The sequence below is a fragment of the Macaca fascicularis genome, chromosome 3 (genome assembly GCF_037993035.2).
Source record: "Macaca fascicularis isolate 582-1 chromosome 3, T2T-MFA8v1.1".
Classification (NCBI taxonomy): domain Eukaryota; kingdom Metazoa; phylum Chordata; class Mammalia; order Primates; family Cercopithecidae; genus Macaca; species Macaca fascicularis.
The window spans coordinates 105,122,588-105,145,763 of NC_088377.1; the positions used below are offsets into that span (position 1 = coordinate 105,122,588).

Below are 23,176 nucleotides of genomic sequence, written 5' to 3' on the forward strand. Positions count from 1 at the left end.
CTTCTGTTTTTTGTTTGTTTGATTTTAAGACGGAGTCTCACTCTTGTCACTCAGGCTGGAGTGCAGTGGTGTGATCTCGACTCACCCGGACCTCCGCCTCCCAGGTTGAAGTGATTCTCCTGCCTCACCTTCCAGCGTATCTGGGATTACAGGCATGCTCCACCATGCCCAGCTAATTTTTTTGCATTTCTAGTAGAGACAGGGTTTCACTATGTTGGCCAGGCTGGTCTCAAACTCCTGACCTCAAATGATCCACCCACCTCGGCCGCCCAAAGTGCTGGGATTACAGGCGTGACCACTGCACCGGGCTGGGGCTCTTCTGCTTATCATATCACAGGGAAGGCAAAACGTGGCAATTAACTGAACCGTCAAGTGTCTGTAAGGAACTCGAGAAGTAAGTGGCTGTGTACTATAAAAGCCAGACATCATATTCATCCACTACATTCTAAAATCGTAGAATGGCCCGTTCCTTCATTGGGAAATTAATATGTGGTAATCAAAGACTATTATAAAGAGTACTGTATTGGTTCCCTAACATGCCCTTCTACTGTCTAGAATTTGCTGCTTATAGTTGTGTAAATTTTTGCTTCACCAAATTCCCTGTAGCACATTAATTACACATTATGATTTAATTTATGAAAAGCAGTTTGGTGATTTCTCCAAGAACTCAAAACAGAGTTACCATTTGACCCAGCAATCCCATTATTGGATTCTAAGTTGTTCTTATACGTTGTTCTATCAAAGGAATATAAGTTGTTCTACCATAAAGACACAGGTATGTTCATCGCAGCACTATTCACAATAGCAAAGATATGGAATCAGCCTAAATGCCCATCAATGGTTGACTGGATAAAGAAAATGTGGTACATATACACCATGGAATACTATGCAGCCATAAAAAACGAGATCATGTCCTTTGCAGCAACATGGATGGAGCTGGAGGCCGTTATTCTAAAGCAAACTAACACAGTAACAGAAAACCAAATATCACCTATTCTCACTTATAAGTGGGAGCTAAACATTGAGTACACATGGAGACAAAGAAGGGAACCACAGACACCAAGGCCTACTTGAGGGTAGAGAGAGGGAGGAAGGCGAGGACCAGAAAACTACCTCTTGGGTACTGTGCTTATCACCTGGGTGACAAAATAATTTGTACACCCAACCACTGCAACGTGCAATTTACCCGTATAACAAACCTGCATATGTACCCCTGAACCTAGAAAAAAAGTTTTTAAAAAAAATTACAATGAAAAATATTGCACCTAACATATCTAATGATTACTATGTGTCAGCACTCTACCAAATGCTTTGTATGTAGTAATTCGTTTAATCCTCATGACAACCCTATGAGATAAGTACTACTGTTATCTGCATTTTACATATGAAATAACAGATACACACAAGGAGTTTGCCAAGATCTTAGTGTCAGCATTTCCTCTATTGTATTTACTTGAATCATTTTAAGGAAAGGAAAAGAAAAAAACACCTCAAAACACCTGGACAATGAAAAAATGACTGGTTGTCTGCTTGTTTTGTGGAGTTCTTTTCTTTCTTTTTTTTTTTTTTTTAGACGGAGTCTCGCTCTGTCACCAGGCTGGAGTGCAGTGGCACAATCTCGGCTCACTGCAACCTCCGCCTCCTGGGTTCAAGCAATTCTCCTGCCTCAGCCTCCCGAGTAGCTGGGACTACAGGCGCACACCACCACGCCCAGCTAATTTTTTTGTATTTTTAGTAGAAATGGGATTTCACCATGTTGGCCAGGATGGTCTCGATCTGCTGACCTCGTGATCCATCCACCTCAGCCTCCCAATCATTTAAGAATTCTTTAGGAAACCAGACAGGCAGTCACCCAACCTCAGTTTAAACACTTCCAAAAAGGACAGCGCTTCACACCAGGCAGTCCATTCCACTTTTGAATGCTCCTGATTGTTAGATCATTTTCTTTCTAATGAGAACAATTTTTTCTCTTGTAATTTCTGCCTGCTGATTCTGGTTCTTCCCTCTGAAGCTATGCAAATAGTAATTCATCGTCCCATGCTAGCAGCCCTTCAAAATCTGAAGATTCTCTTGGCCCCTCTGAGAGTTCTGTTTGCCAGACTAAACACTGATTCTCACAGATTCAGCTCCTTTTTCTTCTTGCACTTAGCCTTTCACCATCTCGATCAGACTTCCACAGGTCTTCTCCAGTTTACAAACATGCTGTTTATATTAATAAAGAAAAAGAATGATTTTTCCATAATTATAAAACTAACACACATTCCTCATAATGTAGAAATCATAGAAATCTGTAAGGAAAACAAATTCTTTCTGTTTCCAACAGAAAAATTATGAAAATGAGGCACAGGAAAGAAACCCTCTGTACTTCCTTTATCCAGAGATAATAACTACTGTGTTAACATCTTAATATGTGTCCTCTCCAATTTTTTTAAATGTAAAGATCATATTCAACATTTTTTAAATCAATTGCTATTTTCACTTAATGAAAAGAAATATTCTTATATTGGGGGAAGAGGAGCTCTTGTCACTTCTGGGTCAGTCCTGGCTGCCCCTACTCCCTCTACCGTTGACCTGATTCACAAGAGTGGTTTTCAGCCCTTAATTCCCGTTCAGCTCCAAGGGCTATCACATTAGGCAGAGCTTCACTTGAGTCAAATGAAATTCTTAGTGGATTGTGTGTGATCTGGGAATGGGCAGTTGTCCCTGGCTCAAAAACAGCAATGTGAGGTTTTATATTTGGCCTAAAGGAATCCAAGAATTTAGGGCTGCCATGTCTGAATGCACCATCAAAAAGCACTGTCAAAGGCTTCTCACTGAAATGTTGATCCCCTCTACCTAAAAGGTCCTGTAGTTGGTTAGTGATCGACTCCAAAACCCTTTAACTGGCATGAAATTTAAGAGAAGCACATTTTTTGTTAACTGACTATAAAATTCAACACGATATATGGTCAACTATAAACTACAAAAAGGTATTATTTGAAGCTCTATCTAGGTACAACCATGTGTCTGGCTACTAATAACTACAATTTGCTTTCCCTTTTATTTCACGTGAATTATTTCCTTTCACAATCCCCAGACTGAGAAAACCAGGATGATCATGTGTTCTCAGAACCCCTCCTCTTAACCCCCTCTTAAAAAGCCACCAGACAGCTTACAAAAGAGTCTCTTCTCTCAGTGTTAGTGATGGAGCGGCTCTGGGCGGTGTTCGCAGGATACCAGTGGCCCGTCTGTTCTATCATTGCTGAGGCTCACTTCTCCAGACCAGGTGCAGGGTCTGTGGCTTCCAATTTGAATCACAAGGTATCTCAACAGCAAAATAAAACAATACAAAACAGAAAGCCCCTGGTTTTTCAGGATTACCTTCATAATGGTAAGGATGAATGTGAGCCCTAGCATACATCTGCACTCAGCAGCTTAATTTTCTAAACATGGATATACTTAAAGGGACACTCTTTGTAAATACCGTGATGTATCCAGGTACAACTTAGATCATGTAGGCTGTACCTACAGCTTAGATGCAGCCATCATGGCCCTCACTTGGCAGTTTTAGCAGTGACGCAAAACAATTTCCTCACATCAGCCTACTTTTTTTTTCTTTTCACGATAGGTGAGGTGAATACAAAAATTAGCCAGGTGTGGGGGCTCACACCTGTGGTCCCAGCTACTTGGGAGGCTGAGGTGGGAGGATCACTTGAGCTTAGAGGCAGAGGTTGTAGTATGCCAAGATCACACCACAGCACTCCCGACTGGGCAACAGAGCGAGACCCTGTCTCAAAAATCAAAACAAAATAAAACAAGACAAAAATAGGTGACGCAGTCTAGCTGCCCTGTTACCCAGGACTGGTCTGCAGACAGGGTACTTCAAAATCACCTGAGGAACTTCTTAGAAAGACAGATTCCCAGGCTTCCTCTGTGGACATGCTGACTCCCCAGGTCTGAGGTGGGGCAAGGGAATCTGCATTTTTAAGTTTTTCAGCTTACATTGAGAACTACTGCGCTAGCAGCACTGAAAATGTAAGAAAACCAGGACTACGGTTCTGGCTTACCTGATGACCAAGAGTAAGTTAGTTGTTACACTTTAATGACTTTATTCAAGTGGATTTTTTAGAACAATTATGCTAGCCACTATTTTATATAAACTTGCTTATCTCCATTAAAAATATTAAGTATATAAACAGGTGGTTTTTTGTTCTCATTTCTTCTGTTGAAAATTTAAGTGTGGCAGGAACAGCTACTCAAAATCATCAAGATTCCTATCCCCTTTTTCATTCAGCTGACTTCTCCTTACTTCTAGCAAGTTCTCTTAGCTCACAGGGCAAACATATCCATTAAGGAAGTGCCTTGAGAACTGCTTAGGATTTCATTATATAATAGAATTTCATTATAGAATTTGATTATCAGTTCCCATTTTGTTTCTGGATTCACTTTGCTGTTTTCTGACTCTTAAAACATTTTTTTAAATAATAGTTATCTGCCAACTAAAAATGAGGGTTATGTTTATTTCAAGCTTTTCTTTAATCATGCCTCCCAGTAATTACTGGCTAAATTACTGAATTTGGGACTTGATGCACAAAATCTTGTACAGTGACTTTAAAATGAAATATTGGTTCATCTATAGGGAATGTACCTTTTCAAAAACAAGTAAACAATTTTCTATTGCTAGAGATGGTAGCACCAATAATTTGATAATTATTCTCTTTGTTATAGAGATGTATTTTATTTACATTGAGAACTACTGGGCTAGCAGAAAGGGAGAGAGAGGGAGAGATAGAGGGAGAAAGAGGTGAGAGACAGTGAGAGAGAGGGGGAGGAAAAGAGGTAGAGAAAAAGGGAAGCGGAGACAGAGAGGAAAAAAGAAAGGTTTAAAATTTCATTAAAATTATTAAAACATAACCCTCATTTTTAGTTGGCAGATAACTATCATTTTTTAAAAATGTTTAAGAATCAGAAAGCAACGAAGTTAATCCAGAAACAAATGGGAGCCTATAATGAAATCCTAAAATTATTACATCCTAAAATGTCAATTTTTATTTTAATTTGGTTCCTTCTCTACAATTCTGTGAGTATTAAGGCTAAGGGGAGGGAGACGTGATACCTTAAAGTAAGAGGGAAATATGACTTATTTATGCATTGTCTTTTATTTTAAATGATTTCCTGCAACTTTCCAGCTTTAGGTGGATGCCAGTCCAAATGATTGATTAGCATTTTCTACCAGCTCATCTTCCGGGGACAATGTAATATACAGGGGTCAGATGTTGAGAAATTGACTCATTTAGGTTTTGAATGTAACTTTTACAAACTTAGATATTAAAGCTTAGGTTGTCATTAATCAAATGCATTTAAATATTTTTAACTTGTCACGTCCCCGAAACCGTGTCTCTTGATCGTTGTCAGACAGCTAGAGAGGACGTAGAGGTCTGAGAGCTGAATGCCAGCATCCCTTCTACAGCACCCCAAATCAGTGGGCCCAGGACTCTCCTTGCCTAGCTAGTGCGGGGTTAGCAAACTTTTTCTGTAAAGAGCCAGATGCTAGGCTTTACCGTCTCTGTCCAACTATTCAACTCTGCCATTGTGAGGCAAAAGCAGCCATAGACTGTAGATAGTTCATAAATGAATGGTCATGGCTGTATTCCAATAGACTTTTATTTACAAAAACAGGCAGGGAGTTGGATTTGGCTCATGGGCCATGCTTTGCCAACCCTCAATCTAGTGACTTCACAGGATAATACATTCCACTTACAAGACAGTCCTGAGTGTTGCTTCTTCATTCTATTCAACAATTATTCCAGGTGGAGGAGAGGGGGGTTATGTTAAGCCAAGCACTGTACTGGTAAAGAGAAAAAAGTTGCTCCACAGGTCATACCTCTTTCTCCTTCCCTCTCTCTCTCTCCCTGGCTCTCCCCTTCTCTCTCCCTATCTACCTATCTCCCCTTCTCTTTCTCACTCTCTCTCCCTTTCTCTCCTTCCCTTTTTCTCCCTCTTTCTTCCCCCTTCCTCTTCTCACCCTCCTCCCCAACCCTTCACCCCACCCCCCTTCCTCTCCTCCATGTTTCTGAGTGGCTGCCACTGTTCTCACGGTATAATCCAGAGGATTTTGAAGGATAGGATACTGTCCTTGTTTTCCTCTCATGCTCCACCTCTCACCATGGCCCTTCTCTACATGCCCCAAGTTCTGGAATTCTATATCAACTCTTCTAATATAGTTCAAAATTCAACTATATTTTCTCAACCCCTAAGATCTGGGTAAGTTCTACTCAAATCTTTACTCATGCCTTGTAGAATACCTCCAGATTTATCCAAGTTCCCAGGATAAGGATAGGGATAGCATTTGAAAGTCTCATGGTCACTTCTGACTTTGGGTTCCTGGTTGCACTTAAAAGAACACACTGGCCCAGATGTGAAACTCAATCATCCCTCATTTTTCTCTGGCCCAGATGTGAAATTCAATCATCCCTCATTTTTCTCTAAAGACCTTGTCCATGCAGAGCATTTGTGAGCCTGGTAAACTTCACTGAATTGTTGGGGATCAGGAGGGAGAGTCACACCATGCCATGCTACATGTAACCAAAACACCTTAGAGCCATAACTTCCACATTCTTAAAAGGTCTTTAACCAGCTGTCACCAAGGGTTTCTCCCTGGGTTTCCAACCAGTGCAGTCCCCAGTAGCCTCACCATCCTGGTGGCTCCTCTCATCTCCCTCTTCCCTTACTCCCCTTTCCTCTCCTCTCCCTCTTTCAAGAGCAAACAAACACGTTTCTCCCACTGCAGAGCAGTTTAATCAGTCTGAGCTTGCTTGAGCTCCTACCAATACCCATACTTTCAGAGTCTGTGTCTACACCAAGTGGCTTAGCAGAATATTTTACCAAACAAAAGTAATTCTTCCCTAAGAGAGATTCTAGACTAAAGCCAACACTGTCAAGAATTTTCCAGTCTATTAAACTCTAGGCCTTGCTACCTGCTATTCCCTTGCACGCCCCAGTATTTCCTCTCTTTCCTCTAGATAACTCCTACTCATCCTTTAGAACACATCTTGTGATTCCCCCAAGAATCCTTCCTCCTGAAAGGATTCCTGTTTGTCCTGCAAAGTGCCTTATAGGTATATACCATAATACCAATCCAGGACCACTTAAATCCAAGCTTAAGTTTAGGGTAGATGCAAACTGGGGCCACAGGGAAACTGGTTAACTTCTGACTCACCTTGAACACGAGAGGGTAAGCATTTTAAGGTCCCAGCTTTTTGTGTAGATGGTCTCCTTTAGTTTCCTCACTTGGCTGATTTCCATATCCCTCACCTTAAAACAAAAATGTAAATTTGCCAGGATTGGCCCTGCCCTAAGGGCAGAAGTGACTTCCCTGCTTGCTTACTTCCCTGGGTTCCTATTTACCCTCTATGTAGCACTCATCCCTTTCTGTCTTGTCAAAAAGTGAGTTGCTTTTAAGATTTTTTTTTCTCCTCCCAGTACTTTTAGTTGTTTTCAGTGGGAAGTTTGGTCCAAATAACCTAGGCCGCCATTACTGGAAACTGAAAGTCGTTAAATCCTTCCTAATTAGGAAGCAGAACTTTTGCCAGATACTTTGCAGGTGATTTTGTGAGGCTGTGTTCCTAACCAGATTTCATTCCTCTCTCACAGAAAGCAGTACAGGAAACAAATCTTTGGCCTTACTTATTTATTCAGTAGTATTCATTGGGTACTTCCTGTGTGCCAGGCACTGGGGTAAAGCCTGGTTACAACAGTGAGCCAATAGAATACCTGCCCTTCACTCCTTTGTTAACAAAAAGCAAGCCGGGCATGGTGGCTCAAGCCTGTAATCCCAGCACTTTGGGAGGCCGAGATGGGCGGATCATGAGGTCAGGAGATCGAGACCATCCTGGCTAACACGGTGAAACCCCGTCTCTACTAAAAAGTACAAAAAAACTAGCCGGGCGCGGTGGTGGGCGCCTGTAGTCCCAGCTACTCCGGAGGCTGAGGCAGGAGAATGGCATAAACCCGGGAGGCGGAGCTTGCAGTAAGCTGAGATCCGGCCACTGCACTCCCGCCTGGATGACAGAGCGAGACTCCGTCTCAAAAAAAAAAAAAAAAAAAAGAAAAAGCAGAGAGAACCATCTGAGCTACCAGTTTCAAGATTAGATAAGCCCTACCAACCAATTTAGGAAACCCCCATATCTCCAGTCCACTGCATAGTACTGTTGTAATGGGTGGGACTTGGAGACATGATTACCATACAAGGTAACTGTTGAATAGAATAGTGCTTCTAAAACTTTAGCAAGCACAAGAATCACCTGGAGGGCTTCTTAAAACATTACTTCACTCCATCCCCAGAGATTCTGATTCTTAGGTTCTGAGATGGAGCCTGAGAATTTGCATTTCTAAGAAGCTCTTAGGAGATGCTTATGCTACTAGTCTAGGGACCACTGTTTGAGAACCATTGTTGTAGTAGCCCTAGATAAAACTTATGAGCAAGTAGCTCCTTTAGAAGATTAGAAATATTCCTTTACAATACTCTCCGTTTTTGAAAATCCAAAAATAATCTGTAGCCAAGACCATTTAATGAGGAAGAAGGATTTTCAACAAATAGAGCTAGGACAACTGGATATTCACATGCAAAAGAATAGATGCATGAGATCCCTTATCTCGTATTGTATCCAAAATTAACTCATCCTGAATCAAAGACCTAAGCGTAAGGGCTAAACTGTAAAATACTTAGAAGAAAACATAGCAATAAATCTTCATGGCCTTGGATTTGCAACTGTGTTCTCAGATACGACATCAAAAGCATAAGCAATAAAAGGAAAAACAGATCAAGTGAACTTCATCAAAATTAAAAAACTTTTTTGCTTCAAAGGACACTATCAAGTAAGTAAAAAGAAAATGCACAGAATAGGAGAAAATATTTGCCTATTATACCTGACAAGGGACTTGTAAGTAGGATATATAAAGAACTCTTAAAACTCAAAAATAAGACAAATAACAAAAAATGCAAAGGATCTGAATAGATATTTCTCCAATAAAGATATTGCCAATAGGAACATGGAAAAAAATGCTCGATATCATTAGTCATTGGGGAAATGCAAATCAAAACTACAATTAGATACCACTTCACATCCACTAGAATGGCAATAATTCTTTTAAATTTTAACAGAAAATAACAAGTGTTGACAAAGATGTGGAGATATTGGAATCCTCATACAATGTTGGTAGGAATGTAAAATGGAGCAGCTACTGTAGAAAACAGTTTGGCAGTTCCTCAACAAATTAAACAGAATTACCATATGATCTACTTCTAATTTAGTTCCCCAAAGAATTAAAAACAGATATTCAAACCAAAATTTGAACAGGAATATTCATAGCAGTATTATTCACAAGAGTAAAAGGTGAAAATAACCCAAATGTCCATCAACTGATAAATGGTGAAACAAAACATGATATATCTATATGGTAAAATATTACATAGCCATTAAAAGGAATGAAGGGCTGGGTGCTGTGGCTCACGCCTGTAATCCTAACACTTTGGGAGGCCAAGGCGGGGGGGATCACCTGAGGTCAGGAGTTCAAGACCAATCTGGCCAACATGGTGAAACCATGTCTCTACTAAAAATATAAAAAATTAGCCAGGCGTGGTGGCGGGCAGCTATAATCCCAGGCACTCGGGAAGCTGAGGCAGGAGAATCACTTGAACCCGTGAGGTGGAGGCTGCAGTGAGCCAAGATCACGCCATTGCACTCCAGCCTGGGCAACAAGAGTGAAACTCCATCTTAAAAAATAAATAAATAAATAAATGGAATGAAGTATGGACACATACTACAAAATGGATGAACCTTGAAAATATCATTATCCCAAGTCAAAGAAGCCCATCACAAAAGGCCATGTGTTATATTATTCTATTTACAGGAAATGAGGGATAGACTGAGGGTGGGGAGTATAAGGAATAATGGCTTAGGAATACAGGGTATTCTTGAGATGATGAAAATGTTGTAAAGTTGACTGTGGGGATGCTCGCACCTATCTGTGAATAAACTTTAAGGCCATTGAATTATACACTTTATTTTTAAATTAATTATAAATTTATAAAATAGTGACAGGGTCTTGCTATGTTGCCCAGAGTGGTCTTGAACTCCTGAGCTCGAGCAGTCCTCCTGCCTCAGCCTCCCAAGTGCTGGGATTATAGGTATGAGCCACTGCACCTGGCCTGAATTGTACACTTTAAATGGATGAATTGTGTGGCAAGTTAATTCAACCTCAATAAAGCTGTTTTTAAAAATAAACACATGGGCAGACGCAGTGGCTCACACCTATAATCTCAAGCACTTTGGGAGGCCGAGGCAGGTGGATCACCTGAGGTCAGGAGTTCGAGACCAACCTGGCCAATGTGATGAGACCCCGTCTCCACTAAAAATGCAAAAATTACCTGGGTATGGTAGTACACCCCTGTAATCCCAGCTACTCGGGAGGCTGAGGTGGGAGAATTGCTTGAACCCAGGAGGCAGAGGCTGCAGTGAGCCAAGATCATGCCACTGCACTCCAGCCTGGGCAACAGAGTGAGACCCTATCTCAAAAATAAATAAATAAATAAAATTTAAAAAATAAAAGATAAGCACACTACAACTGATGACCAAAAAAAGGATAATCTGTAAGTCTTCCGAAATTTAACCTCGTTCTTTGAGCAGTCCCATGATGCCTAAATAACCAGTATCATAATCTACCTGACACTGAGAATTCTGTGTTCTGAAGATTTAATCTAAAAATTCTTATGAAGTGGTAGGAATTTTATGCAATCCGTTATGCAGTTTTGTGCATCTGTTTTGTTGCTGAGGCTGTTTAAAGTCTGTCTTTTTCCACAGGTATCAGGAATTAAGGGAGTCACTTCAACAATGTAGACTTCCTTGGGGCGCTGAAAGAGAGTATGGTGGGATAATACCGATTTCACTCCCCGAGGACCACAGGCCAAAGTGTGAGCCTCCTCGTGTCATGGGCAAAGGACATCAGCATTACGGATTTGGTGGAGAAACCTGGCCAAGGTAAATAAACTTTCTGCCATTCACAGAAAGTGTCTTTATTATCCATTTTTCTTTTTTTCTATTTTGAGTCCTTTGTTTGCTTAAATCTGTCTTCCAAGTTATTTCTTTTACTATTTATGAAAAGACACAGAATGAAAGACTAATTTCTAATTGTGAAATAATAATAAATGAATGGTTTTGGCTGTCCTTAGTGATGTTAAAATATTGTGATCAGAAATTTTGATTCATTTAATTCCTTCACTTATCATATCTTACCTAAAACTAAATGGGAATGTTCCTGAGATAGAAAGAGAGAAAAACAATTAAATGTTAAATATTTTTGAGCAAAGACCTGGCCTAATTTGTATAGATGCTCTTGGTTTTTGGAACTTTTGATTTGTAATTTGTCATTCTTTTTGATAATCACTAGAATCTGCTGGACGTTGTTTTTGAGTGTTAAAACCTTTCAATAATAGTCTATAAATCTTAAAGTCACTCAGCAACTCTATTCAAAACATATTAAAATTCAAGAGAAAGCAAAAAAAAAAAAAATCTGAATAGCAAATGTCATATTAAATATTTCCTAAGGATTAAGACATTTACTCAGAGCAGAGTCTATCCTACACTTGGCACAGAGCCTGCTTCCCCCTGCTTTATCTAACAATCCTGATTATCTGGCTCATGAACACTTTAGTTAACTAATTCTTTGTTCTAAAGCAGGTAAAAGAAATAAATTAAGGAAGACAAACCACAGCAAGAGAGAGAAACATTAACAACAGGGACATGTGCCGCCGGTGACCTTGTCAAAGCCTTAGAAAAGCAATAAAAAGCAGACAAATAAAAAGTCACAGGCCAATTAGAAAGATTCAGACATCAACACACATAGATAGTGAGGCCCTCACGTTCATTCATTCACTCAGCAAACGTGTTGAAGCCCATGCTCTCATGGAACTGCAATCTCTTTGTGAAGCAGATGCTGCCACCCTTGTTTTACAGTGAATAAACAGACCCGAGAGATTCAGCACCTTTCCTTGGGTCAGACGATTATAAAGTTGTTAAATAGGGATTTGAGTCCAGATTTATTGACTCCAACACCCCAACTTCTTTTCATCTGTTCATTTTATTTATGCAATCTGTTTATTCATTTATCTGCTCTGTAATTTAAGTATAGGAAGCATTGTTCTGGAGACTGGGGAGATAGCTCTGTATGGAATTTACAGCTACTGCCCTCCCAAAATTTAAATATTAAAAAATGCACAATGCTTTGTAAGAATTAGAAGTATTCATACAGAATTCCTGTGTGTAAAAAGAAAGCCAAAGACTTGTTTCTTAAGGGCAATCTACTTCGAAATGAGATTGGTGCATGATCTCTTACTGAATGTGCAGGGAGAGAGAGAATACTTGTTCCACTTAGAACGCCAGTTATACCTGGCATATCTCTTAATTTTTTATTTATTTATTTATTTATTTTTTTTTTTTGAGATGGAGTTTCACTCTTGTTGCCCAGGCTGGAGTGCGGTGGCGTGATCTCAGCTCACTGCAACCTCCCCCTTCTGGGTTCAAGTAATTCTCCTGCCTCAGCCTCCCAGCCTAGCTGGGATTACAGGTGTGCGCCACCATACCCGGCTAATTTTGTATTTTTAGTAGAGACAGGTTTTCTCCATGTTGATCAGACTGCTCTCGAACTCCTGACCTCAAGTGATCCACCTGCCTCGGCCTCCCAAAGTGCTGAGATTACAGATGTGAGCCACTGCGCCTGGCCAATCCTGTTCTTCTTAAACTAACCATTGCTCTCCAGTCTGGGCAACAAGAGTGAAACTCTGTCTCAGGAAAAAAAAAAAAGAAAAGAACAAGATTATGGGAGGATATTAGATTAGCTCACAAAACTGTGGGATGCCTAGAGAAATAGACTCATTGTTTGGCATCCAGGAATAGTGACCAACTCACTCCCAGGACTGGCCTCATCAGGGAGGAAGTGCCTCTTTAACTGGACACCTCTGCTGCCACCTTATTGGCAGTTTGGATGCCCCTCATGAAGCTCATGTTCTCAGGCTACTCACAGTCAAATCAAAGTCTAGTATAGATGGGGATGATTGGCAGAACTTAGGGCACATTTGCACCCTGGCTGCTAGGAAGGCTGGGAAATGGGGTGTTCCAAATGTGGGAAACTAGCAAAATGTAGAGAGGGTATTGTAAGGATGATAGTCTTGAGTGCCAGTGGACTGTCACTCTAAACAACAGCTGCAACAATAACATGCTTTTCTATTCGATACATGGTACCTGGGCCAGCAGCATCAGCATCACCTAGGAAATGGTGAATACCACATCTCAGCCTCCACCCAGATTTACTGAAACAGAATCTTCATTTTAACAAGATACCTCAGATAATTCCAACATGCAGCAAAGTTGGAGAACTGTTGCTTCAATGTAAGAAAATGCAGCTGGGCGCGGTGGCTCACTCTTGTAATCGTAGCACTTTGGGAGGCCAAGGTGGGTGGATCACGAGGTCAGGAGGCTGAGACAGGAGAATCACTTGAACCCAGGAGGCGGAGGTTGTAGTGAGCCAAGATTGTGCCACTGCACTGCAGCCTGGGTGACAGAGTGAGACTCTGTCTTAAAAAAAAAAAAAAAAAAAAAAGCAACAATTTTCATACAAATGAAAATACACTCACCTCCCCAAAAGCAGAGGCCAAAGGAAAGCGGTTTCCAACTTTGCTATATCCAACTCCAAGTGCTCACTCCTGTCTAGTTCAGTTGTAATCTTGTCCCAATATTCTATACCCATGCCCTCTAATAAAGCTAACCATCACCAATGCATCCTATATGAAATAATAAGGAAAATGAAGAGGAAAAAAGAAGATACATAAGGCAGAATACACAGCAAGGCAGCAAATAGGAGAAGCGACCATAGTCCTCATTCCTGCACCTGGTCATGAGGCTATCATTGGTGGTATAATTTCCTTCCTCCAGAAAAGAAGTCATTATATGAAAAAGACACTTGCACATACATGTTTATAGCAACACAATTCGCAATTGCAAAAATATGGAACCAGCCCAAGTGCCCATTAACCAAGTGGATGGAGAAAATGTGGCATGGATATACCATGGAATACTACTCAGCCATAAAAAGAAATGAAATAACGGTATTCACAGCAACCTGGAGGGAGTTGGAGACCATTATTCTAAGTGAAGTGACTCAGGATTGGAAAATCAGACATTGTATGTTCTCACCTATAAGTTGGAGCTAAGCTATGAGGATACAAAAGCATAAGAATGATACAGTGGACTCTGGGGACTCGGGAGGAAGGTTGGGAAAGGGGTGAGGGATGAAAGACTACACATTGGGTACAGTGTACACTACTTCGGTGATGATTAGACCAAAATCTCAGAAATTACCAGTAAAGAATTTATTCATGTAACCAAACACCACCCATTCCCCAAAAACTATTGAAATTAAAAATGCTTTTATAAATAATAATAATTTCCTTCCTTCACTACCTATTCCAAGTTCCCTTGCCCTCAGCCAATACCTGAGCTGGTAGGAGTATGTTACTTGATAGAACAACCCAAAAGTATGTTCTGAGAGATCTTAGCTCTTAGTGGTTCTGCCTGTGTAAGGCTACTATAGTGTTTCATTAACTCCATGCTACTGAAGACAATACTAGGTGTTCAAAAGGTTCCCTAGGTTCCAGAAATACTCCTTTCCCCCATCATTGTATAATATCCTCTGGCCCTTGATATTCAGGATCAGTCATCCTGCCCAAAATTACCACATCATCATCAATTCAGCTTCCAATGCAATTGGGACCACTGTTGTATCCCCGGATGGAAGCGTTTCTCCCTTGACCTCTAAACCACCAAAGCTCAAGGTGGCTGGGGAGGGAGTCAAATTTTCTCAAGTGTAACCATAAGTATAACAGTAAGAGGCACCACTCCCACTTCCACCCTTTGGTTTTCAGACCATGCATTCTGGCCAAGGGGGAATCTATTTATTGGTCACTGGTTCAGAGCGTGTCCTGCACTCTTTAGGACAACACTCAGCCGTAATTGAATATTCAGTAAGCCATTCTAACGTTCTGTAAGTATAGCAAAATATGACATTCTGTATATATGGCGAATCATTTGAATGCAACCAACTGTTGCCCAATGTCTTTTGTGGTAAATTGAGTTCCTTAATCAAAAATAATATTGTTTAAGACGGCATGGCAACAAATGAGACATTTAGTAAGTTTACTGATGATGTTACTTGCAGAGGCATGGTGAGAAGGGAAGGGAAATCCCTATTTTGAAGAAGTGTCTAATCTTATGAGTATAAGTTATCTCTTTGATGATGGAAGGGGTTCAGTGTAATTATCCTACCACCAGATGGCTGACTAGTACATCCAGGGATAGGTCACCCTATCAAGCACTTAGGATTGGTCACTTCTGCTGGCAAACTCAAATGCGCCAACAGCCAGGTGAGTCTTAGTGAGGGAAGTTCATGTCGCTGAGTCCATATGTGATAATTTCTGTGTGCCGCCATGATCACTTCGTTACGAAGCCACTGAGCAAGCACCGGAGTGACGAGAAAACCTGACACGCACAAAGCTGGTCGTTGTATCTGCCTAATTATTGAGAACATCCTCAGTGGTGGGGTTCTCTAGGTGAACATTCTTGTGGGATACAAATAACCCTCACACTCCAGGGCCATTCGGAGGCTGGAAAAAGCAAGTTTCTTGGAATCTGCATTGGGTAGATGACATTCACAGTACACGCACTACAAAAATGTAGGCTGGGGCCAGGCGCGGTGGCTCACACCTGTAATCTCAACACTTTGGGAGGCCGAGGCGGGTGGATCACCTGAGGTCAGGAGTTTGAGACCAACCTGGCCAACATGGTGAAACCCCGTCTCTACCAAAAATGCAAAAAAAATTAGACAGGCATGGTGGCAGGTGCTTGTAATCCCAGCTACTCAGGAGGCTGAAGTGGGAGGATTGCTTGAACCTGGGAGGCAGAGGTTGCAGTGAGCCGAGATTGCACCACTGCACTCAAGCCTGGGCAACAGAGTGAGACTCCATCACAAAAAAAAAAAAAAAAATGTAAGCTGCATGTTCAAAAGATAATTGGGCAGCCACAAGTTGCAGGTGAGCATAGTATACATGAAAACATGAAAAGGTTACAGATGAGGTCCATTGTCTTTTGACCACTACCCCGCAGTCTCACTCTCCTTCCTAGAGGAGAACCACTGTTACCATTTTGGTGTCTCCTTCCATGCCTTTTGTTATGCACTTACGCTATTATACATGTACCCATTGAAAATGTACAGTGTTATTTCATATATATGTGGAATCACTTGATACATAGTATTAGGCAATTTGGGTTTTTTTTCTCTGTACAATCTAGAAATGGTCACATGTCTGTAAATGCAGATAAACATAGATCTACATCATTCTTTTTAATTTCTTACAGTATTCTACAATATGGATGCATCATAGTTTAGCCATCATGTATTGTTTCTCTTCTCTCTGTTTCTTTTTACATTAACCATATTTTAAAAGCATCCTTGTACAAGGCTTCTTGAGCTCATGCTCAAAGGTTTCTAAAAGGCAAATCCAGCTGGGCGCAGTAGCTCACGCCTGTAATCCCAGCACTTTGGGAGGCTGAGGTGGGTGGATCACCTGAGGTCAGGAGTTCGAGACCAGCCTGGCCAACATGGTGAAACCATCTCTACAAAAATTAGCCAGGTATGATGGTGGGTGCCTGTAATCCCAGCTACTCGGGAGGTTGAGGCAGGAGAATCACTTGAACCCAGGAGATGGGAGTTGCAGTGAGCCGAGATCACGCCATTGCACTCCAGCCTGGGTAACAGAGCAAGACTCCATCTCAAAAAAAAGTTAAATAAATAAATAAATGCCAGATCCTAAGTGGGTCACAGTATAGGGATTTTTTTAAATTTTAGTGCATGTAACCCAAATGATTTATATTGTCATGGTAGTGTCTAAAAGTATTCATTTCCTCACACTCTCAGCCATCTATATTATCAAAATGTATAGCTTTTACCCATCTAATGAGTATAAAGGGTATCATGGTTATGAGAATGTATTTCTCTGCTTACTAGTTGGCCTTATCTTTTAGGTATGGCCATTCACATTTCCTTTTCTATGTTTATTCTTCGCCCATTTTTATTGTTTGTATTTTACTTATAGATTCTTGTTGGTTCTTTTTGTTCTGGAAACAATCCTTTACGTGTTATCTTTGTTAATATTTGCAAGTAATTCTTCTAATTTTTATTTTATTTAAACTTTTATGGGTTTTGTCTGAAAATTAAATTTGGGTTTTTTAGTTTTTTATTTTTTATTCTTTTAAATTTTTATTTATTCTTTTTTGTTTGAGACAGAGTTTCACTCTGTTGCCCAGGCTGGAGTGCAGTGGCATGGTCTCAGTTCACTGCAACCTCTGCCTCCCAGGTTTAAGCAATTCTCATGCCTCAGCCTCCCGAGTAGCTGGGAGTACAGGCATGCACCAACATGCCCAACAAATTTTTTTCTATTTTTAGTAGAGATGGGGTTTCACTTTGTTGGCCAGGCTGGTCTCAAACTCCTGGCCTCAAGTCATCTGCCCACCTCGGCCTCCCACAGTGCTAAGATTACAGGTGTGAGCTCCCGGCCTTATGATTAAATCTGATGATCAAATTTTCTTTCAAGTTTTTGACTTTTAAAATAAAGTTATTGTTTTAAAGGTCCTTCCTACCACCAAAGAAAAAGCACATTCCTATACATTTTATTTTTGTATAGGTTTTTCTCTAAATTCTTTAGATTTTTAAATCCATCTGAAATTATCTTTCTGAATAGTGTAAATAGAAATGGATTATTTTTCAAATGAATACTGAATTTTTTTCTATATTAAAAAATATATCCTGGCTGTACGTGGTGGCTCATGCCTGTAATCCCAGCACTTTGGGAGGCTGAGGCAGGAGAATCATTTGAAGCCAGGAGTTTGAGACTAGCCTGGGCAACATAGCAAGACTGTGTTTCTAAAAAAAAAAAAAAAAAAAAAACAATAAAATACATAAAAAGTTTTAAAATTTTAAAAAAGAAAACTGCATCTTTTTTCCCCTGGTTTAAAATGACACCTTTGGTCAGGCACAGTAGCTCATGCCTATAATCTCAGCATTTTGAGAGACCAAGGCAGCAAGATCTCTTGAGCCCAGGAGTTCAAGATAAGCCTGAGCAACATAGCAAGACCTCATCTCCATTTATTATAAAATAATAATAAATAAAATAAAATGACACCTTTTCATATATTGAATTTCTACATATACGTGGATGTATTATTAATCTATTTGTCTTTTACTATCTCACCATTATATTGTGTTAATTTTAAAACATGTTTAATTTAATCTTTTCTTTCTTTTCAGAAAGCTTCCTATTGAACAATTTTATTATTTGACCCAGAACAAAAAAAGTGATCTCTATGGAAATGATTCTTTGTAAGTTTGGGTTTTTTTCCTTATATAAAATCAAATAACATTTTTAAGTGGAAATGAGTTATATGAGACATTATTAAAGCCCCAAATGGGGACTTTTAGAGAAAAAAATTATTCCTTTTTAAAAATAGAGACAATTAATGCCAGAAACCAAGACCAAACAAACAAAAGCAAATAAATAACAAACCAATAGTTTTAGTGTTTAAAAAAATCAAGAAAAAGATAGGAGCTGATGAATACTAATGTTCAAAGGAATTCCTAAAGGTTATCTTGGTCCATTTCCCTGCCTTTGACCTACTTATATAACCTAGTAAGAATCTGTTACATTTATTGAAATATCAATAGAAAACGCCTTAGTGGCCCTCAACAAATTTGCAACCAGAATTTTACGAGGATAGAGTTTTTTTATCATCTGCAAATAACTCCTAATAACACTTCCTAAGTATCTTTTTTAACGTAAGCCATACTTGTTAATTTACCCATCATTTAAAGGTATTCTTTTCAAGTGTATTATTTTATTATGCTTTTAAACAGTTTGTCATGTACATTACAAAAGCATACATTTTTATTTTTAGATAAAAATAAAACACAGCTGGGCGCAGTGGCTCACGCCTGTAATCCCAACACCTTGGGAGGCTGAGGCGGGTGGATCACCTGAGGTCAGGAGTTCAAGACCAGCCTGGCCAACATGGTGAAACCCTGTCTCTACTAAAAATACAAAAATTAGCCGGGCATGATGGCAGGCGCCTGTAATCCCAACTACTCGGGAGGCTGAGGCAGAAGAATCACTTGAACCCAGGAGGCGAAGGTTGCAGTGAGCCAAGATCGTGCCATTGCACTCCAGTCTGGGCGACACGAGCAAAACTCCGTCTCAAACAAACAAACAAACAAACAAATATTAAACACCACAGCATTGAAGTAATAATGAAACTATCATTTATTAAGAAGTACTAGTTGTTGATAGGTAAAAATTTAATATAGAAGTTAGCCACTAGATGGCGCCAAAAAGACAAAATTTGTGGTTGTCTTGCTTTATCCCTTTGGGATAAGTGAATTTTGCAAAGCAGATGTGAAGGATGGCAGTAAACTTAATGGACTGATTTAGGTCAAGGAAGAGGTGTCTCAGCATTTGTTACTTTCATTTTATCTTTTCAAATCTTGAAGTTTTAAAAAAGATTTTATATTTTAAATGTAAGTTGTTTTTTTTTTTCATTTCAAATCAAATCAATTTTAGGCATATGCTTATCAATATTGTAGTGGAATTTGTCACATGAGAATAATTTTAGATGCTAGCTTAATTATATATTATATATATTATATTATATATAGTTGCCAATCTATTAATAACAACTCTAGATTCCTTGGATTCATATATTCATCACTTCCCTGCCCTTTGTGCCCCCACCATCTCTCCAACTCAGTGATGTCGGTGGAAGACAGAGCATGCTTTTCTAGTTTCATGCCCACGGATTTAGAGTTGAAATTTAAAAAGATATAAACTCTTATAGTTCATGGGAATCTCGTGTTTATAATACATTACAGGATAATAAATTTATATGGCTTACATGCCACTTTCTAGGGAATATCTGCTAGCATGGAGGAACATCTAAAAAATTAAAGTGTATTCAATTTTACTGACTTTTACTATCAAATTGATAACATTCTGTTCATTTTTCACACCTGAAGTCTTTCACAATTTTATCTGCATAGGCTGAAACGAATTGTTGAAATCCAATGTAGATGGATGATTACCCGTCTTTAGTCGACCTTTTTCCAGGTCTGCAGGATTATTTCTTGGCATGCAAGGTTCGGAGTAATTAGTAAATGCACAGCCTTGGAATGAACTGCTTCAGAAAAGGCATGCTTCCAGGAACTTGGTCCGTTTTGTTCTATCCTCTCTCTGCTGACCGGGCAACATTTACTATCATGAGATATCAGCAACCCTGAGTAAAGGTAGAAAGCACACATGGTACTTAAATATCCTCTCCAGCCGGGCCACACTCGGGTCACTTTAGGCCGTGAAATTGCACCACATGTATAATGTCCGGCTTCCTCAGAGCACTTTGGCTACTGCCTGATTATGAGAGTAAAGGTCAGAAAGAACCAAAGTTGTCTTATCATTAGAAGTAGTCATCCCGGCCGGGCGCGGTGGCCCAGCACTTCGGGAGGCCGAGGTAGGCAGATCATGAGGTCAGGAGATCGAGACCATCCTGGCGAACACGGTGAAACCCTGTCTCTACTAAAAATACAAAAAAATTAGCCGGGCGAGGTGGCAGGCGCCTGTAGTCCCAGCTACTCGGGAGGCCGAGGCAGGAGAATGGCATGAGCCTGGGAGGCAGAGCTTGCAGTGGGCCGAGATCACGCCACGGCACTCCAGCCTGGGCGACAGAGCGAGACTCCATCTCAAAAAAAAAAAAAGTAGTCATCCCATGTATCTTCACTGCAAATGGAAAATGCAGAAACAGTGGTGAGCAGGACTGAGGTTAGAATAAATGGATGGAAAAATTAATCAACAGACAACTGAGATAAGGAAACAACATCTCTGTCTTGTCAATATTCAGGGATCCAGAAAGTTAATCAAGAACATTATCTTAATGGCATTACGGTTTGAAAATGGGGTTCATCATTATTATTCTTTTTTTTTTTTTTAAGGCAGACTTTTGCTCTGTCACCCAGCAACTTCTACCTCCTGGGTAATCCTGAGTAGCTGGGATTACAGGCATGCACCACCATGCCTAGCTAATTTTTGTTTTGTATTTTTGGTATTTTTAGTATTTTTCTATTTTGTATTTTGCCCAGGCTGGTCTTGAACTCCTGAGCTCAAGCAATCGCCTACCTTGGCCTCCCAAAGGGCTGGGATTACAGGCGTGAGCCACCATGCCCAGCCTATATCATTAATCAAGTTTCTAATAGGAATATAAACCTTTAAAAGCCCTTAATATAAGTTAGAACTTATTTCCTGTTTTTATTCTAGGATACCCAAACCGCCGAATTCAACAGTAGGGTAAGTAAATAACTTATATTTTCCTTCTCTGTTATAATCAAAGAAAAAAAATTGACATTTCTTATGTCTCAGAAGTGTGAAAACAAGTGAGACTTTCCATGAAAACTTTTCTTTTGTTTGTTTTTTTGTTTTGTTTTGTTTTTGTTTTTGAGACGAAGTCTTACTTTGTCGCCCAGGCTGGAGTACAGTGGTGCCATCACAGCTCACTGCAGCCTTGACCTCCCCGGGATCAGGCGATCCTTCCACCTCCCAAGTAGCTGGGACTACAGGTGTGCACCACTATGCCTGACTAATTTTTGTAGAGATGGATTCTTGCCATGTCGCCCAGACTGGTCTTTAACCCCTGGGCTCAAGTGATCCGCCCACCTCGGCCTCCCAAAGTACTGGATTACAGGTGTGAGCCACAGTGCCTGGCCTGAAAACTATGTTTTAATAGTTGGAAGGAAAGGCTGGTGCAAGTCCAGGATAACATTACTTTTATTTCTCTCCTATTATATCCCCTGCAAATCTTTTTTAGTACATGTTTTATTTTCATATAATTTTAGATTTATAGAATTATTGTGAAGATAGTGTGGAGAGTTCCCATATACATCACACGCAGTTTCCCCTATTGTTAACATCTCACATTAATATGGCACATTTGTCACAATTAATGAACTATTGCTGATGCATTACAATGACCCATGCTTTATCCATGCTTTATCCAGATTTCCTCAGTTTTTCCCTCATGTCCTTCTTCTGTCCCCGGATCCCATCCAGAGTACCGCATTACATTTAGTCATCATCTCTCCTTAGGTTCCTCTTGGCTGTGACAGTTTCTCAGACTTCCCTTGTTTTAATGACCTTGACAGTGATTAGGATTATTAGTTAGATATTTTGTAGAATGCCCCCAAATTGGGCTTTGACTGATACTTTTCTTATGGTTAGAGCTGGATGATGTATTTGCGGAAGGAAGACCACGGAGCTAAAGTGCTGTTTTCATGACATCGTAGCAAGGGTACATGCCAGCAGCATGATCTATCCCTGGTAATGCTAACCCTGACCGCCCCGCACAGGTGTCCTCAGCAGGTTTCCCCGCTGCACACACACTCCTTCTTCCCTCCTTTCCCCACTGCACTCTAGAAGAAGCTGTGTGTCTGCGTGCAGCCCACACTTAAGGCATCTGGATTTATACTCCACCTTCTTGAAAGCAGAGTACCTGCATAAATTATTTGGCATTCTACTCCATTTACTTATTTATTCAATCACTTCTTTCTCTCAGTATAGACTCATGGACATTTATTTTGTACTTTAGTACTTAGGTAGCAATCCAATACCACTTTCTTTTGTTACTAAGATTGGCAATGAGGAGCTCTTTGAGTTCGCTCCTATATTCCTTTGGCATTTCCCCATCATTGTGGGGTTTTGACTTTTTTTTTTTTTTTCCTTTTAGCATTTCCTTTCTTTCTGTCACTCTAAGATAATCCAGGCTCATCTTATATAATAGCTCCCAGAGTGGCCGGGCACAGTGGTTCACACCTGTAATCCTAGCACTTTGGGAGGCTAAGGCGGGCAGATCACAAGCTCAGGAGTTCAAGACCAGCCTGGCCAACATGGTGAAACCCTGTCTCTACTAAAGATACAAAAAATTAGTCTGGCATGGCAAGTGCCTGTAATCCCAGCTTCTCGGGAGGCTGAGGCAGGAGAATCGCTTGAACCCAGGAAGCAGAG

At 40.3% G+C, this 23,176-nt stretch overlaps 1 protein-coding gene across 1 annotated transcript in view; it reads left to right on the forward strand.

The window, feature by feature from the left end:
- The window catches only part of SPMIP4 (sperm microtubule inner protein 4), a 45,306-nt gene that overhangs the window by 1,307 nt on the left and 20,823 nt on the right, over positions 1–23,176 (forward strand). Inside the window, exons 3-5 of the mRNA XM_045388939.2 lie at positions 10,842–11,018; positions 18,394–18,465; positions 21,437–21,466. Coding sequence (XP_045244874.1) covers positions 10,842–11,018; positions 18,394–18,465; positions 21,437–21,466 — 279 coding nt within the window. The remainder of the gene's footprint in view (positions 1–10,841; positions 11,019–18,393; positions 18,466–21,436; positions 21,467–23,176) is intronic.